Source organism: Triticum aestivum, chromosome 5B (genome assembly GCF_018294505.1).
Source record: "Triticum aestivum cultivar Chinese Spring chromosome 5B, IWGSC CS RefSeq v2.1, whole genome shotgun sequence".
NCBI lineage: Eukaryota > Viridiplantae > Streptophyta > Magnoliopsida > Poales > Poaceae > Triticum > Triticum aestivum.
Genome location: NC_057807.1, coordinates 385772124 through 385789820, shown reverse-complemented (window position 1 = coordinate 385789820; position 17697 = coordinate 385772124). Strand labels below are relative to the sequence as shown.

General features: G+C 50.3%; 1 protein-coding gene across 3 annotated transcripts; it reads left to right on the top strand.

Moving 5' to 3' along the window:
* Positions 1 to 7437: 7437 nt before the first annotated feature.
* On the top strand, positions 7438 to 16892 carry LOC123111988 (respiratory burst oxidase homolog protein E). 3 transcript variants are annotated; one of them, XM_044532877.1, is made up of 13 exons: positions 7447 to 8504; positions 8643 to 8802; positions 8964 to 9012; positions 9290 to 9403; positions 9517 to 10035; positions 10619 to 11017; positions 14160 to 14255; positions 14948 to 15063; positions 15151 to 15487; positions 15569 to 15763; positions 15853 to 15981; positions 16150 to 16228; positions 16345 to 16892. In XM_044532877.1, exons 1-13 carry the CDS (start codon positions 7850 to 7852, stop codon positions 16452 to 16454), a joined length of 2958 nt encoding a protein of 985 aa, XP_044388812.1. In that variant the 5' UTR covers positions 7447 to 7849; the 3' UTR covers positions 16455 to 16892. The 3 variants fall into 3 exon arrangements, with proteins under 3 accessions (XP_044388813.1, XP_044388811.1, XP_044388812.1); XM_044532876.1 differs by having other exon boundaries at positions 7442 to 8802; XM_044532878.1 differs by lacking the exon at positions 10619 to 11017 and having other exon boundaries at positions 7438 to 8802.
* The last annotated feature ends 805 nt before the right edge of the window (positions 16893 to 17697 follow it).

The window sequence follows — 17697 nt, the reverse complement described above, 5'->3', positions numbered from 1 at the left end:
TTATCGCCGTAGGCACGCTACCTCTACATTTACCTACGGAATTAGTTTTAAACCTCAATAATTGTTATTTAGTGCTAGCTTTGAGCATGAACATTGTATCTGGATCTCGTTTAATGCGAGATGGCTACTCATTTAAATCCGAGAATAATGATTGTTCTATTTATATGAGAGATATGTTTTATGGTCATGCCCCGCTGGTCAATGGTTTATTTTTGATGAATCTCGAATGTGATGTTACACATATTCATAGTGTGAATACCAAAAGTTGTAAGGTTGATAATGATAGTCCCACATACTTGTGGCACTGCCGCCTTGGTCACATTGGTGTCAAACGCATGAAGAAGCTCCATGCAGATGGACTTTTGAAGTCTCTTGATTACGAATCATTTGACACGTGCGAACCATGCCTCATGGGCAAAATGACCAAGACTCCGTTCTCCAGAACAATGGAGCGACCAACCAACTTATTGGGAATCATACATACCGATGTGTGCGGTCCAATGAGCGTTGAGGCTCGTGGTGGCTATCGTTATGTTCTCACCCTCACTGATGACTTAAGTAGATACAGGTATGTCTACTTAACGAAACACAAGTTTGAGACATTTGAAAAGTTTAAGGAATTTCAGAGTGAGGTGGAGAATCAACGTGACAGAAAAATAAAGTTCTTACGATCATATCGTGGGGGAGAATATTCAGGTCATGAGTTTGGTACGCACTTAAGGAAATGTGGAATTGTTTCACAACTCACGCCGCCTGGAACACCTCAGTGCAACAGTGTGTCCGAATGTCGTAATCGCACTCTATTGGATATGGTGCGATCTATGATGTCTTTTACCGATTTACCGCTATCATTTTGGGGATACGCTTTAGAGACAACTGCATTCACTTTAAATAGGGCACCGTCTAAATCCATTGAAATGACACCGTATGAATTATGGTTTGGGAAGAAACCTAAGCCGTCGTTTCTAAAAGTTTGGGGATGCGATGCTTATGTCAAGAAACTTCAACCTGAAAAGCTCGAACCCAAGTCGGAAAAATGCGTCTTCATAGGATACCCTAAGGAAACCATTGGGTATAGCTTCTACCTCAGATCCGAAGGCAAGATCTTTCTTGCCAAGAATGGGTCCTTTCTGGAGAAAGAGTTTCTCTCGAAAGAAGTAAGTGGGAGGAAAGTAGAACTCGATGAAGTACTACCTCTTGAACCGAAAAGTAGCGCAGCACAGGAAGATGTTTCTGTGGTGCCTGCACCGACTAGAGCGGAAGTTAATGATGATGATCAAGGTACTTAGGATCAAGTTGCTGTTGAACTTCGTAGGTCCATAAGGACACATTCCACACCAGAATGGTATGGCAACCCTGTCCTGGAAATCATGTTGTTAGGCAACAGTGAACCTTCAAACTATGAAGAAGCGATGGCGGACCTAGATTCCGACAAATGGCTTGAAGCCATGCAATCCGAGATAGGATCCATGTATGAAAACAAAGTATGGACTTTGACAAACTAGGCCGATGATCGGCGAGCGATAGAAAATAAATGGATCTTTAAGAAGAAGACGGACACGGATGGTAATGTTACCATCTATAAAGCTCGGCTTGTCGCTAAGGGTTACCGACAAGTTCAAGGGGTTGTCTACGATGAGACCTTCTCACCCATAGCGAAGCTGAAGTCAGTTCGAATCATGTTAGCAATTGCCGCATTCTTTGATTATGAGATATGGCAAATGGACGTCAAAACGACATTCCTTAACGGCTATCTTAAGGAAGAATTGTATATGATGCAGCCGGAAGGTTTTGTCGATCCTAAGAATGCTAACAAGGTATGCAAGCTCCAGCGCTCCATCTATGAGCTGGTGCAAGCATCTCGGAGTTGGAACATTCGCTTTGATGAAATGATCAAAGCGTTTGGGTTTATGCAGACTTATGGAGAAGCCTGCGTTTACAAGAAAGTGAGTGGGAGCTCTGTAGCATTTCTCATATTATATGTGGATGACATACTATTTATGGGAAATGATATAGAACTTTTGGACAGCATAAAGGCCTACTTGAATAAGTGTTTTTTAATGAAGGACCTTGGAGAAGCTGCTTACAAATTAGGCATCAAGATCTATAGAGATAGATCGAGATGCCTCATAGGTCTTTCACAAAGCACATACCTTGATAAGATATTGAAGAAGTTCAATATGGATCAGTCCAAGAAGGGGTTCTTGCCTGTATTGCAAGGTGTGAAATTGAGTTCGGCTCAATGCCCGACCTCGGCAGAAGATAGAGAAAAGATGAGTGTCATCCCCTATGCCTCGGCCATAGGGTCTATTATGTATGCCATGCTGTGTACCAGACCTAATGTAAACCTTGCCGTAAGTTTGGTAGCAAGGTACTAAAGTAATCCCGCATGGAACACTGGACAGCGGTCAAGAATATCCTGAAGTACCTGAAAAGGACTAAGGATATGTTTCTCGTTTATGGAGGTGACGAAGAGCTCGCCGTAAAGGGTTACATCGATGCTAGATTCGACACAGATCTGGATTACTCCAAGTCACAAACCGGATACGTGTATATTTTAAATGGTGGGGCAGTAAGCTGGTGCAGTAGCAAGCAAAGCATCATGGCGGGATCTACATGTGAAGCCTCAGAGGCAGCACATGAAGCAATCTGGATGAAGGAGTTCATTACCGACCTAGGAGTTATTCCCAATGCGTCGGGCCCGATGACTCTCTTCTTTGACAACACTGGAGCTATTGCCCTTGCCAAGGAGCCCAGGTTTCACAAGAAGACCAGGCACATCACGCGTCACTTCAACTCCATTCGTGAAAATGTTCAAGATGGATACATAGATATTTGCAAAGTGCATACGGATCTGAATGTCGTAGATCCGTTGACTAAACCTCTTCCGCGAGCAAAACATGATCAACACCAGAACTCTATGGGTGTTCGATTCATCACAGTGTAACTAGATTATTGACTCTAGTGCAAGTGGGAGACTGTTGGAAATATGCCCTAGAGGCAATAATAAAATGGTTATTATTATATTTCCTTGTTCATGATAATTGTCTACTATTCATGCTATAATTGTATTAATCGAAAACCGTGATACATGTGTGAATATATAGACCACAACATGTCCCTAGTGAGCCTCTAGTTGACTAGCTTGTTGATCAACAGATGGTCATGGTTTCCTGACTATGGACATTGGATGTCATTGATAACAAGATCACATCATTAGGAGAATGATGTGATGGACAAGACCCAATCCTAAGCATAGCACAAGATCGTGTAGTTCGTTTGCTAAAGCTTTTCTAATGTCAAGTATCATTTCCTTAGACCATGAGATTGTGTAACTCCCTGATACCGTAGGAGTGCTTTGGGTGTACCAAACATCATAACGTAACTGGGTGACTATAAAGGTGCACTACAGGTATCTCCGAAAGTATCTATTGGGTTGGCACGAATCGAGACTTGGATTTGTCACTCCGTATGACGGAGAGGTATCTTCGGGCCTACTCAGTAATGCATCATCATAATGAGCTCAATGTGACTAAGTGGTTAGTCACGGGATCATGCATTACAGAATGGGTAAAGTGACTTGCTGGTAACGAGATTGAACGAGGTATTGGGATACCAACGATCGAATCTCGGGCAAGTAATGTATCGATTGACAAAGGGAATTGTATACGAGATTTCTTGAATCCTCGACATCGTGGTTCATCCGATGAGATCATCGTGGAACATGTGGGAGCCAACATGGGTATCCAGATCCCGCTGTTGGTTATTGGCCGGAGAGTTGTCTCGGCCATGTCTGCATGATTCCCGAACTCGTAGGGTCTACACACTTAAGGTTCAATGACGCTAGGGTTATAGGGAAGATTTGTATGTGATTACTGAATGTTGTTCGGAGTCCCGGATGAGATCCCGGACATCACGAGGAGTTCCGGAATGGTTCGGAGGTGAATATTTATATATGGGAAGTCATCATACGGTCACCGGAAGTTTTTGGGGGTTTACCGATATTGTACAGGGACCACCGGAAGGGTTCCGGGGGTCCACCGGGAGGGTCCACCTGCCCCGGAGGGCCTTATGGGCTGTTTGTGGAAGGGAACCAGCCCCTAAGTGGGCTAGGTGCCACCCCCCTAGGGCCCATGCACCTAGTGTTGGGGGGGGGACCCTAGGGGGCACCCCCCTCCCTTGCTTGGGGGGGCAAGCCCCCTCCCCCTTGGCCGCGGCCCCCCTCTAAATCTCATCTAGAGGGGCCGGCCCCCCTTCCCCATTCACCCTATAAATAGAGGGGTAGAGGGAGGGCAGCAACACCACATCCAAGGCGCATCCCTCCCTCTCCCAACACCTCTCCTTTCCGCATGAGCTTGGCGAAGCCCTGCCGGAGAACTGCTGCTCCACCACCACCATGTCGTCGTGCTGCTGCTGGAGCTCTCTTCCTCAACCTCTCCCTCCTCCTTGTTGGATTAAGGCGTGGGAGACATCACCGGGCTGCACGTGTGTTGAACGCGGAGGTGCCGTTGTTCGGCGCTTAGATCGAAATCCACCGCGATCTGAATCGCTACAAGTACGACTCCTTCATCCGCGTTCTTGCAACGCTTTCGTATTGCGATCTTCAAGGGTATGAAGATGCACTCCCCTCTCTCTCATTGCTAGTCTCTCCATAGATTGATCTTGGTGATGCGTAGAAATTTTTTAATTTCTGCATCGATCCCCAACGGCTCCATGGTAGGTGTTTTGACGACGAGCATTTGCAGCGGGTTTCCTGTTAATGCCCCAGTTCACTTCTCTTCTTTCCCGTACCCTTATCTTTCACTCTATTTGTTATTGGAATCATATACGAGATAGTTTCAGTAAGCAACTAATAGAAAGGGGTGTAAGGGCATCTCCAACACGGACCCTCAAAACGCCCTCATACGCCCGGATCGCGCACTCCAGACGTGTTTTGCAATTCAACGTGGTCCTATATCTGTCTGCTGGCCCGTCTAGATGTATTTTTTCTCGCCAACCAGAAGCAAAACATGGGGCTTTGCGGGTCAACGCCGCTCCAGTGCGTCAACGTCGCATTCATGCCGGCCCAGAGCGGACGCGACCTCTCAAGTCGCTCTGATATTGAAGCAGCGTGCTGACCGAGAATGCCTCCCATGCTGCTTCCCGGCGCACGCGCCTTCTTCGTGTTCAAACGACAACCCATCTGTCTACTCCATCCATTAAACATGTGCGGTTGCCGAGGAACCTGCTCCGGTGCCACCCGTTTGTCCGTCTGTCGCCCACCATTAACTACCTTGCGCCCGGCCTGCCATCCGCTTACTATTTAAACTCTAGGCCCGGCAATAGCCGCATACAACCTCCTCCGCTCCCGACCTTCTCTTGGGACCACACCCACTGTGGCCTCCTCGAGCTCCAAAACCCTAGGGGACAGTCTCTCGTTCGAACAGAAGAAGGAGATCGCCGCCATTGCATTGCTGGCAGGTCGACAGACGGATGAGCTCATCGAAGGTCGGCGCTGCGGACGAGACAATGCAAGAGGTGACCAAAGACGAGTTGGCGCCACCGTCCTCGCCGTCCTATGCCAGCAGTCATTTATACTAGGTTAGAGTACAGTTTAGTTGAAATATGTCGAAATGTAATGAATTTGCAACAGCTTACATGAAAATCATCGGGTTTTATGTAAAATTTATCCAAGTATGAATGAGAATCATCCAGTTTGTTTAAACATGCATCAAATTTGTTTGTTTTCATTAAATTTCGTTTGAAATGTCTTCGAACGTTTGTGGCTACGGTTGGATGCCCGGCTCTAGTATCAGTGTTCACGGGCAGGTCCCTTCTGTCCACGGACAAAAACGGTGTCCAGCTTGGGATCAGCGTTGGAGATGCCCTCAACCCGGTTGCAAGAAAAGAATGCCAAAAAGAAAGGGAAACGATAACTATCACCCGACGGATTATAGCGCTCCATCCGCCGCCTCAGACTCACGCCACGCGTCCCATGTGGCCATCACCGTGTATCTTTTTTCCTTCTTATCTTCACCGAGAGCCACCCGTTCCCTTTCCCCCTCATTCATCGTCTACATCTAGCTCTGTAGTCACAACATGCCTCCATGCCATGCGTCTCTCCAGTGAAGTATTGACCTCGTCCATGACGAGAAACGCTCCATGGCCGGTGAAGGGTGCGGCAACCCAAGACTGGTGTGTAGATGCTTGAAGTCGGCCACCACGATGCTGCCTGCCGGCTACGCCTGCGATGGAAGCCGCCGGACCGCACCGCGCCGCCTCTGGAGCTGCTTCTATCGTCACTCGCCGTTTGATGTCCCCGTCGTCCTGGAGGAGCGCCAACGTGCATGGCTCTGGCCTCCTCGAGCTCATATGCAACAACAAATTTGTTGCAATTTTTGCAACAAAGGTCTTGTTGCAGAAAATTAGACGCGTCATGTGGTCCTGTTGCAATTTCTGCAACAAGGATCTTGTTGCAGAAAATTAGACGCGACGAAAGATGCTGTTGTAAATTTTGTAACCAAATCTTGTTGCAGAAAAATAGACGTGACGGAAGATGCTGTTGTAAATTTTGTAACCAAATCTTGTTGCAGAAAAATAGACGCGGCAGAAGATATTGTTGCGGAAAATTAGACGCGGCAAAAGATGTTATTGTAATTTTTGCAAAGACCTTGTTGCAGAAAATTAAAGAAGAAGAGGGTTTGCAATATGGGTCTTGTTGCAGGAAATTATAGAAGATGAGGTTTCGCAACAAAGATCTTGTTGTGGGAAATCAGAGCAGAGCAGATCTTACAACAAGAGCATGGTTGCGGAAATTTGACAAGAGAATTGAACGGCTCATGTCACACAATCGAATGGCTCACGAGGCGGTGGATCTTCTAAAAGGATATTTGTTGTAAAAAATAAAAAAATGCAGCTCGAGTAATTGCAACAAGCAGATTGTTGCAGAAACACCACTCTTGTTGCAAGGGGTGGCTGCTTACGTTGCGTTGGTAGATCGGCCGGTTATTAATGTATCAATCCAATCGTCAGCAAGGCGGCGGATCCTTTTTAAATTTCCGTCGGACGCGTAGCGTCGCCAAAAAGAAAACTCAAACTGTTCAAAGTTTTTTTAGGTGAACTATTCAAAGTTGCAACAACAGTCTCCCTCCGAATCAACGGCCCCCCTATCTTCCCCCGTTTATCCCACACGGCGACAGTCGACGGTCACCAGGCGCGGCCGTCGGGTGCTCCCTCCTTCCTGTCCACTTCATTTTTACCCATTTGGAAGCATCTGAGATTCCGGGACGGAAGTGGCCCGGTCCACGTTCCACAGTCTCCACTCCACCCCACCCCACCCCACCCCACACCGACCGCCCAGCCGCGCGTAGGCAGGTTGCCGCCGCACCGAGCACAGCAGCGCTCGCCCCAGGCCAAACCCGTGGCACCCGCAGCTCGTTTCTGGGGGACGACGAGCGGCGCAACAACGGGCAGAAGGGAAGATAAATGCGTCGCCCTTTCGTATAAAGATAAAGCGTTGGCCCGAGGCAGCAGCAAAGCCGAGCACCGCACCGCACCGCGAAGCCGAGCAAAACCGCGCGCGCGCGCCCGCGTGCATGCGTACTGCAGAGGAATAGAAGGAGAAAGAGGTGGTCACCGCGCCAGGTGATCACCGGCCCGCGGCGGGCGCGCGAGCGTACGACAAGCCGAGCCAGCCCACGGTGCGCGGCGGGGAGGGGAGCTGAGCTTGCGTATCATAATACAGGCGGACGCACCGCAACTACCATTGCAGCCCCCACCGAGAGCCCCGGGTTATTTTTATTCTGCTTCGCCTCCTTCTTCCTCTTGCACGTCTCGCGGGCGGGCGCGGGGCGGGGCGCGGGGAGCGGCCATGTGGACGCCGTCGCGCGGGAGCAACGCGCGGCGGACGGGCCACCGGCGCATCGCGGAGTGCCTCGCGGACGACCAGACCACCAACACCGACACCTCCGACAACGAGTCCTTCACCACCGCCTATGGGGACGAGTTCTTCGCCGGGGGGAGCGGGGGCGGGGGCATGCTCCCGGCATTCCTCGCCGACCAGGGGGACCTGGTGGAGGTCATGCTGGAGCTCGACGAGGAGTCCATGGTGGTGCGCAGCGTCACGCCCACCAGGGCCGCGCTCTACAGCGCCGCCGCGATGCCGCACACGCCGGAGGCGCCGGGCGGCGGCCCCCTCAGCCGCTGCTCCTCGACGTCCTCGCGGATACGGAAGAAGTTCGCGTGGCTGCGGTCGCCGTCCCCCGCGCCCTCGCCCTCGCCGCGCGTGCCCACGCCCGCCGAGCTGCAGCGTGAGGCGGCCATGGCGGCCCGCGAGCGCCGCCGCATCCAGGCGCGGGTCAACCGGTCGCGCGCCGGCGCCAAGCGCGCGCTCAAGGGCCTCCGCTTCATCAGCCGCACCACCGGCTCCCTGGAGGCCGCCGAGCTCTGGCGCCGCGTCGAGGAGCGCTTCAACGCCCTCGCCCACGACGGCCTCCTCTCCCGCGACAACTTCGGCGAATGCATCGGTACACCATCCCACCCCGCTCCGTTCATTACTACTCCCACTCTGTTCCTTTCTTGGCAACAACTGCATTCTGTACCCCCATCCCATTGTGCAATTATTAATGGCGACGATGTTCTTGGCCGTGCCTGTGGATCATCAGGAATGGTGGACTCGAAGGAGTTCGCGGAGGGCATCTTCGACGCGCTGGCGCGGCGGCGGCGGCAGAACCTCGAGCGGATCACCAAGGAGGAGCTCTACGACTTCTGGCTCCAGATCTCCGATCAGAGCTTCGACGCGCGGCTCCAGATCTTCTTCGACATGTAAGCACCACCGGAACCGAATTCCCCACTCATACATTTCCCTTCACCGGATCCCAAGCAACCGCTTTAGTCGGCCATTCCCGGCTTCCGATGCAAGCTCTCGCGTCGCATCCCAGATTCTCGATGCTCATTCTTCTTGTTTTGCCCCAAATTCAATTCAGGGTGGACACCAACGTGGACGGGAGGATAACGAGGGAGGAAGTACAGGAGGTGATGACTTGTTTAAACGCTTTTCCTCGACTCCTTTTGCGCTGTTCATTTCTCCATTACCAGCGCTTAGAAGCTTCTTCTGGGCGCCCAGCTCCAGTTACAGTCACGCTTGCTGTTACTACTTAGTTAGTTAATTACTGCTGCAGTAACTGTCACGGCTTTGCTGTTACTTTCACGTGCTCCGCTGCTGCTTCTGCTTCTGCTTCTGCTTCACTCATCAAGTCCCAAGTAGTAAAAAATTCTCATTGAATAAACTTTGGTCGTCTTCTCCGAGCAGCTGATCGTCCTGAGCGCGTCGGCGAACAAGCTCGCGAAGCTCAAGGAGCAGGCGGAGGAGTACGCGTCGCTCATCATGGAGGAGCTCGACCCGGAGAACCTCGGCTACATTGAGGTGCGTACAATACGTGTACCTGGACGACTTTAATTGTACGCGTTACGTGTACACCAGCTTTGGTCTCGGGACGATGACACGTGTGATGACTTTTGTCTCGGCCGCTCGCTCAGCTGTGGCAGCTGGAGACGCTGCTGCTCCAGCGCGACACGTACATGAACTACAGCCGGCCGCTGAGCACGGCGAGCGGCGCGCAGTGGAGCCAGAACCTCGGCGTCGGCGCCAGCGGGGCCGTGCCGCACGCGGCCAAGGGAGAGGACGACGACGGCAGCGGCCCGCAGACGTGGGGGGAAGAGATGAGGGAGCGGCGGCGCGGGTGGGGCCGCGGCGTGGCCAAGGCGGCGTCGCACGTGCGCGTGGCGGCGGAGGAGAACTGGCGGCGCGCGTGGGTGCTGGCGCTGTGGTTCGCGGCCATGGCGGCGCTGTTCGTGTGGAAGTTCGTGCAGTACCGGCGGACGGCGGCGTTCCAGGTGATGGGGTACTGCCTGCCGACGGCCAAGGGCGCCGCCGAGACGCTTAAGCTCAACATGGCGCTCGTCCTCCTCCCCGTCTGCCGCAACACGCTCACGTGGCTCCGCTCCTCCTGGGCCCGCTTCTTCGTCCCCTTCGACGACAACATCACCTTCCACAAGGTACGTACGTACGCTTGTAACGCTTCTCTCCTCGCCGTCCGATCACTTCTTTCGAGTCGTTATTAGTAACTGAGGTAGACTGGTGGTGGCTACCGTCACCGCGACTCTGACGAGCCGGGTGGTTTGGCCGTCGCCGTCGGCGACGCGGCGCGGTGGTGCGTCGTTTAGCCGGGGGGAGCGTGGCGCGTAACGTGGAACGCCGGCGCTCCTGGATCATGTGTGCCACCCATGTGGTCGCTCGAGTCCTCCTATCACTCCACCCAGTGCTGCCATGGCATGGATGGAGCTATCAGCTATGTGATCCTACTGGAGTGTGGACAGTAGTCAGTGGACGGGCTTAACGTGCTGTGTGCTTGGTCTCAGTCCAAATCCAAAAATGCACAGCCGATCCCTCCGCCCTTACCCCACCGGGAGTGAACCGGGAGTCCAAACAGAGAAGTCAGTCGTGTCGTGCCCTAAAAGTCCAAGGACTGACAAGCCATTGGCACGCCGGAGTGGAGCTGACCGAATGTGGCGAGCAACGTGCACCAAACGCAGCGCAGGTGGTAACAAAAGAAATCTTTGTCTGTTTACTCCGTTTCAGATGATCGCGACGGCGATCGTGGTGGGGATCACGCTGCACGCGGGGAACCATCTGGCGTGCGACTTCCCGCGGGTGATCGCGTCGGGGCCGGAGGAGTACCGGCTGGTGGCGGGCGCGTTCGGCGCGTCCAAGCCGACGTACGGGCGGCTCATCTCCGGGGTGGAGGGCGTGACGGGCATCGCCATGGTGGTGCTCATGACCGTCTCCTTCACCCTGGCCACCCACCCTTTCCGCAAGGGCGAGAAGGAGGCGTCCGCGTCCCGGCTGCCGGCGCCCCTCAACCGCCTCGCCGGCTTCAACGCCTTCTGGTACTCCCACCACCTCCTCGGCATCGTCTACCTGCTCCTCCTCGCCCACGGCTACTTCCTCTTCCTCGTCCGCCGCTGGTACGAGAAGACGGTACGTACCCACCCATGTTTTTTTCATTCATTCAAGTATACGTAGCTTTCGCGAGGCCGACGGTGCTCTGGTCCGCGCCGTCGCAAAGCTCTCTGCCCGCCCGTGCGCGCGCGCTCGGTCGCTTTATTCGCGAACGCCGTTGTCGAGCGGTTTGGTTCTGTTCTCTTCGGCCTAGTGGTGCTTTACGTTGCCATCTTCACTTTATATTTCTGATGATGAGGAAACGTGTTGCCATCTTCTAGAAAACGGATCGATCGATCGTGTCACGCTCTCTCCTCTCGCGGTCCGTCTCGCTCACGCTCTGCCCCGCGCGCCCTTACACGCGCCCATCAGACCCGGAGCAACCCTTGCCGACTTGCCGTTACTCGTGACAGGAACCGTGCGCCAAGAAAAGAAATAAGAATGTTGAGAGGATCGTGCCTCTTCCTCGAAAAAGTCCGTCCATGTGATGTGACTCCAACAGTAAATAGAAGGCGTGACCGAGATAAGTATTACTAATATATTTTCCATTCATCGGAAGGAGAATACTCGTTAGTCTGAACATGGTGGCTGCCTGCATGTGGGGGTACTACTGGTGCTAGACGATTTAAGTATTGATGTCGGTGGCCACCGGGGTCAAACCAGAGGCGAGCCGTGCAATGCAATGACAGCCCAGCTATTCCGTGCACCGCCCTGTAGTGCATGTACCCCGATGGGGTCGGCATGGTCAATCTGTCCGGTTAGGATCATAAATGTGGGCCGCGTTCGACGACTTGGTGCGAGGTAGGCAGACGAAGATCGAGACGGTAGCTGTGTACCACACGTACTAGGTGTGTGGCAGCTGACGCGCGGTGCCACGGCCCACTGATGTGTGTCGGTAGGAGTCTGAGGTTCTCGATCCATGACGAATGGATCCAACTGTGCTGCTGACTGCCGAGCCATTCCGGTCTGCGCCCGTCTCCTACTCTCCTTGTGCACTACTAGGTCGTGTTGCCAGCTCCGCAATGTTGACGTCGCCGGAGCACCATCTCATCATAGAAACTGAAGCATAGTTCATGCCCGAACCAATAATATACTACAGTACTACTTGGTGTGATATCTAGTACTACCCTACCATCACGCATGTGTACCACTATGATAGACATGGTTAGGAAACGCAGATAAGATAAGAGTTTCGTTGATCATGGTCCTATGTTTGCTGGTGGATCTAGCCATGATCGCTTTACAGCAGGCAAGCAGGCAGGGCGTTTCGTTTTGTATTGGGTGCTGAAATGGGTGACCATCGCTAACACCAATCATCAAGATAGAGTATAGATTAGATCTGTCTATTAATGCCATGAATAGCCGTAAGTTGCTTTACAGAAGGAAGCACTGTTGCCAGTACTGGAGTGGAGTGGAGTGGAGTGGTAGCACTCCACAAAATAAATCTCCCATCCATAATCCATTCATTCATCACCGAATAACATGGGCAGATCCATCACCAATAAATGGACAACTAGGCATCATCCTAAAGCCCAACGACTTTACTACCCCACCCTGCACGAGCGAGCGAGAGGCGGTCACAAACTGCTCACGACCATCTCAATTACCACCGCCTCACATAATGATCCACCGTCAGCAGGCAGGCCACGCAGCATCACAAATCTGCAAGTGATGGATCGATGATCAACTCTGCCTTAGCCTTTAAGCTTACGATGATGAACTCTGCCTTGGCCTTGGCTCCAAGCACTGACAAGTAGTGGTAGTAGTATGACACTGTTGCTTTTCCTTATTTTCTTCCTTTCCTCCATATCTGGGGCGCCACATTGTCAAAGGCGCCATTAGCTTTGACCCCAGATCACATGGCGCTCAAAGATAGTATATTCCCGCCCACCTACTGCCCCCGGCCGCGACGACGCGACGAACGGCACCGACCGGCCGGCCGGTGCCGCTTTCCTCCCTCCACATTTGCCACGAACTCCTCATCACTTCCGTCCATGGACATGTGGACGCTGCCTCGGACCTTTCCCCCATTACGGACGCCACTAATTTTGGCTTGCTCGGTGCCCATTACCATCTCACCCAACTCTGAATTATGGCTAGGATAAGATTAAGTACTTTTTCCCTGGTGGCTTTGCTTTGTAAATGGGTAGTATGCTTGTACTACGTGACCAGTGACCCCCACTCGAGACTTGAGAGCAATGTGAATGAAGGCGAGAATGGCACATTGTACGTACTCACATGCTGTGCGGTTGCGGCAGCGTTTCAAAATTATTGCCGTGCTACCGGGGCCAAGGGGCTGAGTTGTAAAGGCAGGGCAGGGGACGGATGGTCATGGGGTGGGGTGGGGGTGGCATCTCTCTAGGGATCGGATCCGATTAAAGAGGCTGTCTAGCAGCTAGTGAAAGGCAAAAGAAGAAGACACAGACAGAGAGAGAGGCCTCGAATCGCGTGACGGTGAAACTTCCCGTGCAATCCATCCATGGGAGGGAGTGTGCGCGGCAGCAGCAGTCGGCACGGGGTCTCACGAACTGCTTTCCTTCTTTTCCTTTCCGCTGGGCATTTTTGTAGTGGGAGCCATCCGCCGCTGCCCGCTGCGTTCTCTGATGCACTTTGCGATCTCCAAATGCTTTTCACAATGTGCTTCTCTGAATTTTTCTCTGCTACTAGATAGAGAGTCAGTGGCACGTTTAACCAGTTTGAGACACATGGGGGTAGGATTTTGCTGCAGGCAGGTAAGTGCCATTTGCACACTAATACTAAGAAGGTTCAGCTGTCAGAGAGGAAACCCATGTTCAGCACGTTCTTGGTGGTTATACTCGCAACAGTACAAGCCTACGTGTTTGCTAAGCTGAATTCTAGCGATATTATATCCGTAGGTTTTTAAACTCACCCTGTCGCGCCATTCTAGAAGCACCAAGGAATCTGACAGCTGCCAACTCGAGTGGCTTGATTTTTTCTTCTAACATATTGTCTACGAAGTCTCGTTTGGAGCATTACCATGTGCGAATTTCTACTCAGAAACAGTGTCATGTGGAAACAGCGGTGTTTGTAACCCGCCATGACTTCTGCACTACGCTCAATCATTGCAACGGCTGGCTCTTGTTTGGAGCATTCAGTGTTGCGTTGGTGATAATCGTAGCAGCCCGCTGACATGGTGTGATTGATCTCTTGGTGTTTTCAGACATGGATGTACATTTCTGTCCCTCTGCTGCTCTATGTCGGCGAAAGGATGCTGCGAGCCTTGCGGTCGAATGCTCACCCTGTCAAAATCCTCAAGGTAAGTAGTAGGTAGCAGAATTATATTCCTGATGATTATAAGTGGGCGGATTTCTTAGATGCTGCGAGTATCCAGCACTATCTTCCGTCGATAAAAAAAATGATCAAAAGAAGATGCACCACTAATATGATAATTGTGTGCTACTGCTCAATTTTTGCACAGATGAACCTTGTCTTCAGGCACCAAGTGCCTTCACACACACACCACTACTATTAATGGATTGGTTGGTGTGTGATAAGACTAAAACAGATCCATCAACATCTGGAAACAATTTCTAAAAATGGTCAATGTTGTGTTGGTCTTGTGGGATACAAATGATATTGCCACTACTAAAACAAAATCATCTGCAGTGGAATATAGCCTCTACTTGAGCATTTCTGTCCTTTTCAAATTGGCTGTCCCTTTCTATCAGCCTCCTTATATAAAAGTTCCACGATTTCGGGTTGATTGTTCATTAGTTTATTCTTCACTGAGGGCTCCTCTGCCTGATGTAGTATCAAATTTCTTTTTTTTTGTCTCTGAATCAAGGTTTAATCATTACTACTGGCATTAATAAGATTATCTGATTTATGAGTTTCAAATAATATTTTACTATATGGTTTTAGGGTTTTAAATGTTATTCTGAAATTTATATAGGACATGATGTACACACAATATTCATGCATGTTCTTATAGAAACTTGATTCACTCAGGTATTGCTTCTACCTGGAAGTGTACTGACAATACAAATGTCAAAGCCCTACGGATTTCGATATAGGAGTGGACAATATATCTTTCTTCAGTGCCCGATGATCTCTCCATTTGAATGGTGTGTATAGCCTTCTTTTGTTTCTCTGCTTGGCCTAGTTTTTAGCACAGCAATTCACCTTGCTTCTGCTCTGTTTTTCTTCTTCAGGCATCCTTTCTCCATCACCTCAGCTCCTGGAGATGACTACCTCGCTGTTCACATTCGCACAAACGGAGACTGGACGCAAGAGCTCAAGCGCATATTTGTCGAGAACTACTTCTCGCCGCACATGAACAGAAGAACTTCATTCAGCGAGTTAGGCGCGGCAGAACCTAGACCCACTCCCGCACCAAAATTGCTCGTTGATGGTCCATATGGCGCGCCTGCACAGGATTTCAGAAACTACGATGTTCTGCTTCTAGTAGGCCTTGGAATTGGAGCAACACCGTTCATAAGCATTCTAAAGGACCTACTTAACAATATTAAGCTAGCTGATGAGCTGATGGTATTTGCTTCAACCTATTTTGTTTGCATTTTGGCAGTTCCCTGAGATTAAGCTTATTACATGATTTTCTGTAACTATTAGGACTTGGCAATGGAGACTACTCAAACTAGTAGGTCTGAAGACAGTGCCAACAGCTTCAGTGTCTCAACAGCTAGCAGCAACAGGAAGAGATCATATAGAACAAGCCGCGCACATTTTTACTGGGTTACTCGCGAGCCCATGTCATTTGAATGGTTCAAAGGAGTGATGAATGAGGTTGCCGAAATGGACAAGAAGGTAGGAGTGCATGCCTTCCTTTTACAGATCGCCCAGCAATGTTTTTTACTTTACTGATGATGAACTACTCGTCATGCAATCTTAACCAGGGTGTCATAGAGTTGCACAATTATCTTACGAGCGTGTACGAGGAGCGTGATGCACGAACAACTCTGTTGTCGATGGTCCAAGCTCTAAACCATGCCAAACATGGTGTCGACATCGTGTCGGGCACCAGGGTAAACTTGCTTTCTTACAGTTAATGGATCACAAATATTCACCATATAGGCACGAGTATATAAATAAATGGAAAGCCTCCTTTTCTCTAAGGAGGAACCGACACACAAACTATCCGATGATTAGCTTGTGTTTTCATGTCTGCCTGACATCCGCTGTGCACTTGACAGGTGAGGACACACTTTGCCAGGCCAAACTGGAGGGAAGTCTTCACCAAAATCGCAGCTAAGCAGCCGAATTCAACAGTTGGTATGATCTTTCTTGCATCAGTTGATATCAGCAACAATATTCCTAAAATCAAGTGACGTCCATCGATCGACTCCACACATTCACTTGCTCACCAAGGATCATTGTGATTCGTGCAGGAGTGTTCTACTGTGGCGCGCCGACGCTGGCCAAAGAACTGAAGAACCTGTCGCACGAGATGAGCCACAAGACGTCGACGCGCTTCCATTTCCACAAGGAGTACTTCTGATGGGAAGAAGCATTGTTCTTCTGATCTGCATAGCGTTAGGCACCGGTAAAGAAGGAGGAATTTTTTGCACAGAAGCAAAGCAAACTGACCTCTCTCTCTTCCTGATCTGGAACTGTACATAGTATAAAGAAGAACAGCCTGTTAGGGGAGGGTAGTTAGTGCCATTTATATATTATTAACAAAAAAGAAAGTAAAGCAAGGCTGCTGTATCCAAAAGGAGAAGGAAGGAGGCAGGGTAAAGAGTTGGGTTAAATTTCAGATATACTAATATACATGTACACAGTATAGTTTTAGGTAGTTACGTATGAAATGCTAGCTAAAGCATATTTACAAGGGCCGGAGGCTGCCATTCTGAATGTAAATCTTCCGGGCATTCATTCATGTGTGCATCTGTGCCTGTCGGCTGCTGATAATAAACTATTCGGGAATGCGATCTTCTATGATGGAGTACGGGAAATGAGAAGAAAGCTGGGAAATGTTAATGGGGAACTTTCCCTTGGGGAGGTTCAGGGAACACCCACACAGCTATTGGATCCAGATCACGCGGATGGCAACAACAACAAAATAGCTAGCAGTTTTCTGCATTACATGGCAGTTTTCTCTTTCGATCATGGCAAGTCCTGGTTAAAACAGCATGTAAAGTTGCCTCTTTTGTGGGGTCAGGGGTGCATGTAAAGTTGCCATGGCAACTTCAGTTCAAATTGCATGACAATTTGAGCGTTTGTTGGGAAGACGCTCCCAGGAAATGTTCGCCAGATATTGGTGTATAGAAAGATATAATGGAAAAGTGGGAGCGAGCAATATGGAACAACTGGCCGAGTGAGTCTCAGCGGCAAGGAAGAGAAAATGCATCAGAGTCGATTTGTTCACGCCATGCACCCTGTGATGAGGACATCAATACCATTGTTAGACCCACAGTCTCTGCTGCTATATATACTGGACCAATTACTAGAGCTCGCGCACGCCAATTAAATTATCAGGTATTTTCGTTTCTTGGTAATGATTCTAATGTTCATGAGAATATGATGCTGCCTAAATTGGATACATTTGTTTTGCTTACAAATGAAGGGCCTAACTTGAAGAAGGATGAACATTGAAATAAGAACAAGCATGGAGATGATGACATGCGCAAGGGGAATAAGAACGGAGTTACAAGTGATGATTTTAGGACGTTGAAGCCACCATAATGAGTGCATGAAGCCTTGGACGAAATATACAAGATGCTACTTCATAACTTTCGTCC

Coding starts and splice junctions, on each gene's coding strand:
- LOC123111988 (XM_044532876.1), top strand. CDS start 7,850: ATGTGGACGCCGTCGCGCGGGAGCAACGCGCGGCGGACGGGCCACCGG. Junction 9,404..9,516: donor AGAACCTCGGCTACATTGAG/GTGCGTACAATA, acceptor CCGCTCGCTCAG/CTGTGGCAGCTGGAGACGCT. Junction 15,488..15,568: donor AGCTAGCTGATGAGCTGATG/GTATTTGCTTCA, acceptor TGTAACTATTAG/GACTTGGCAATGGAGACTAC.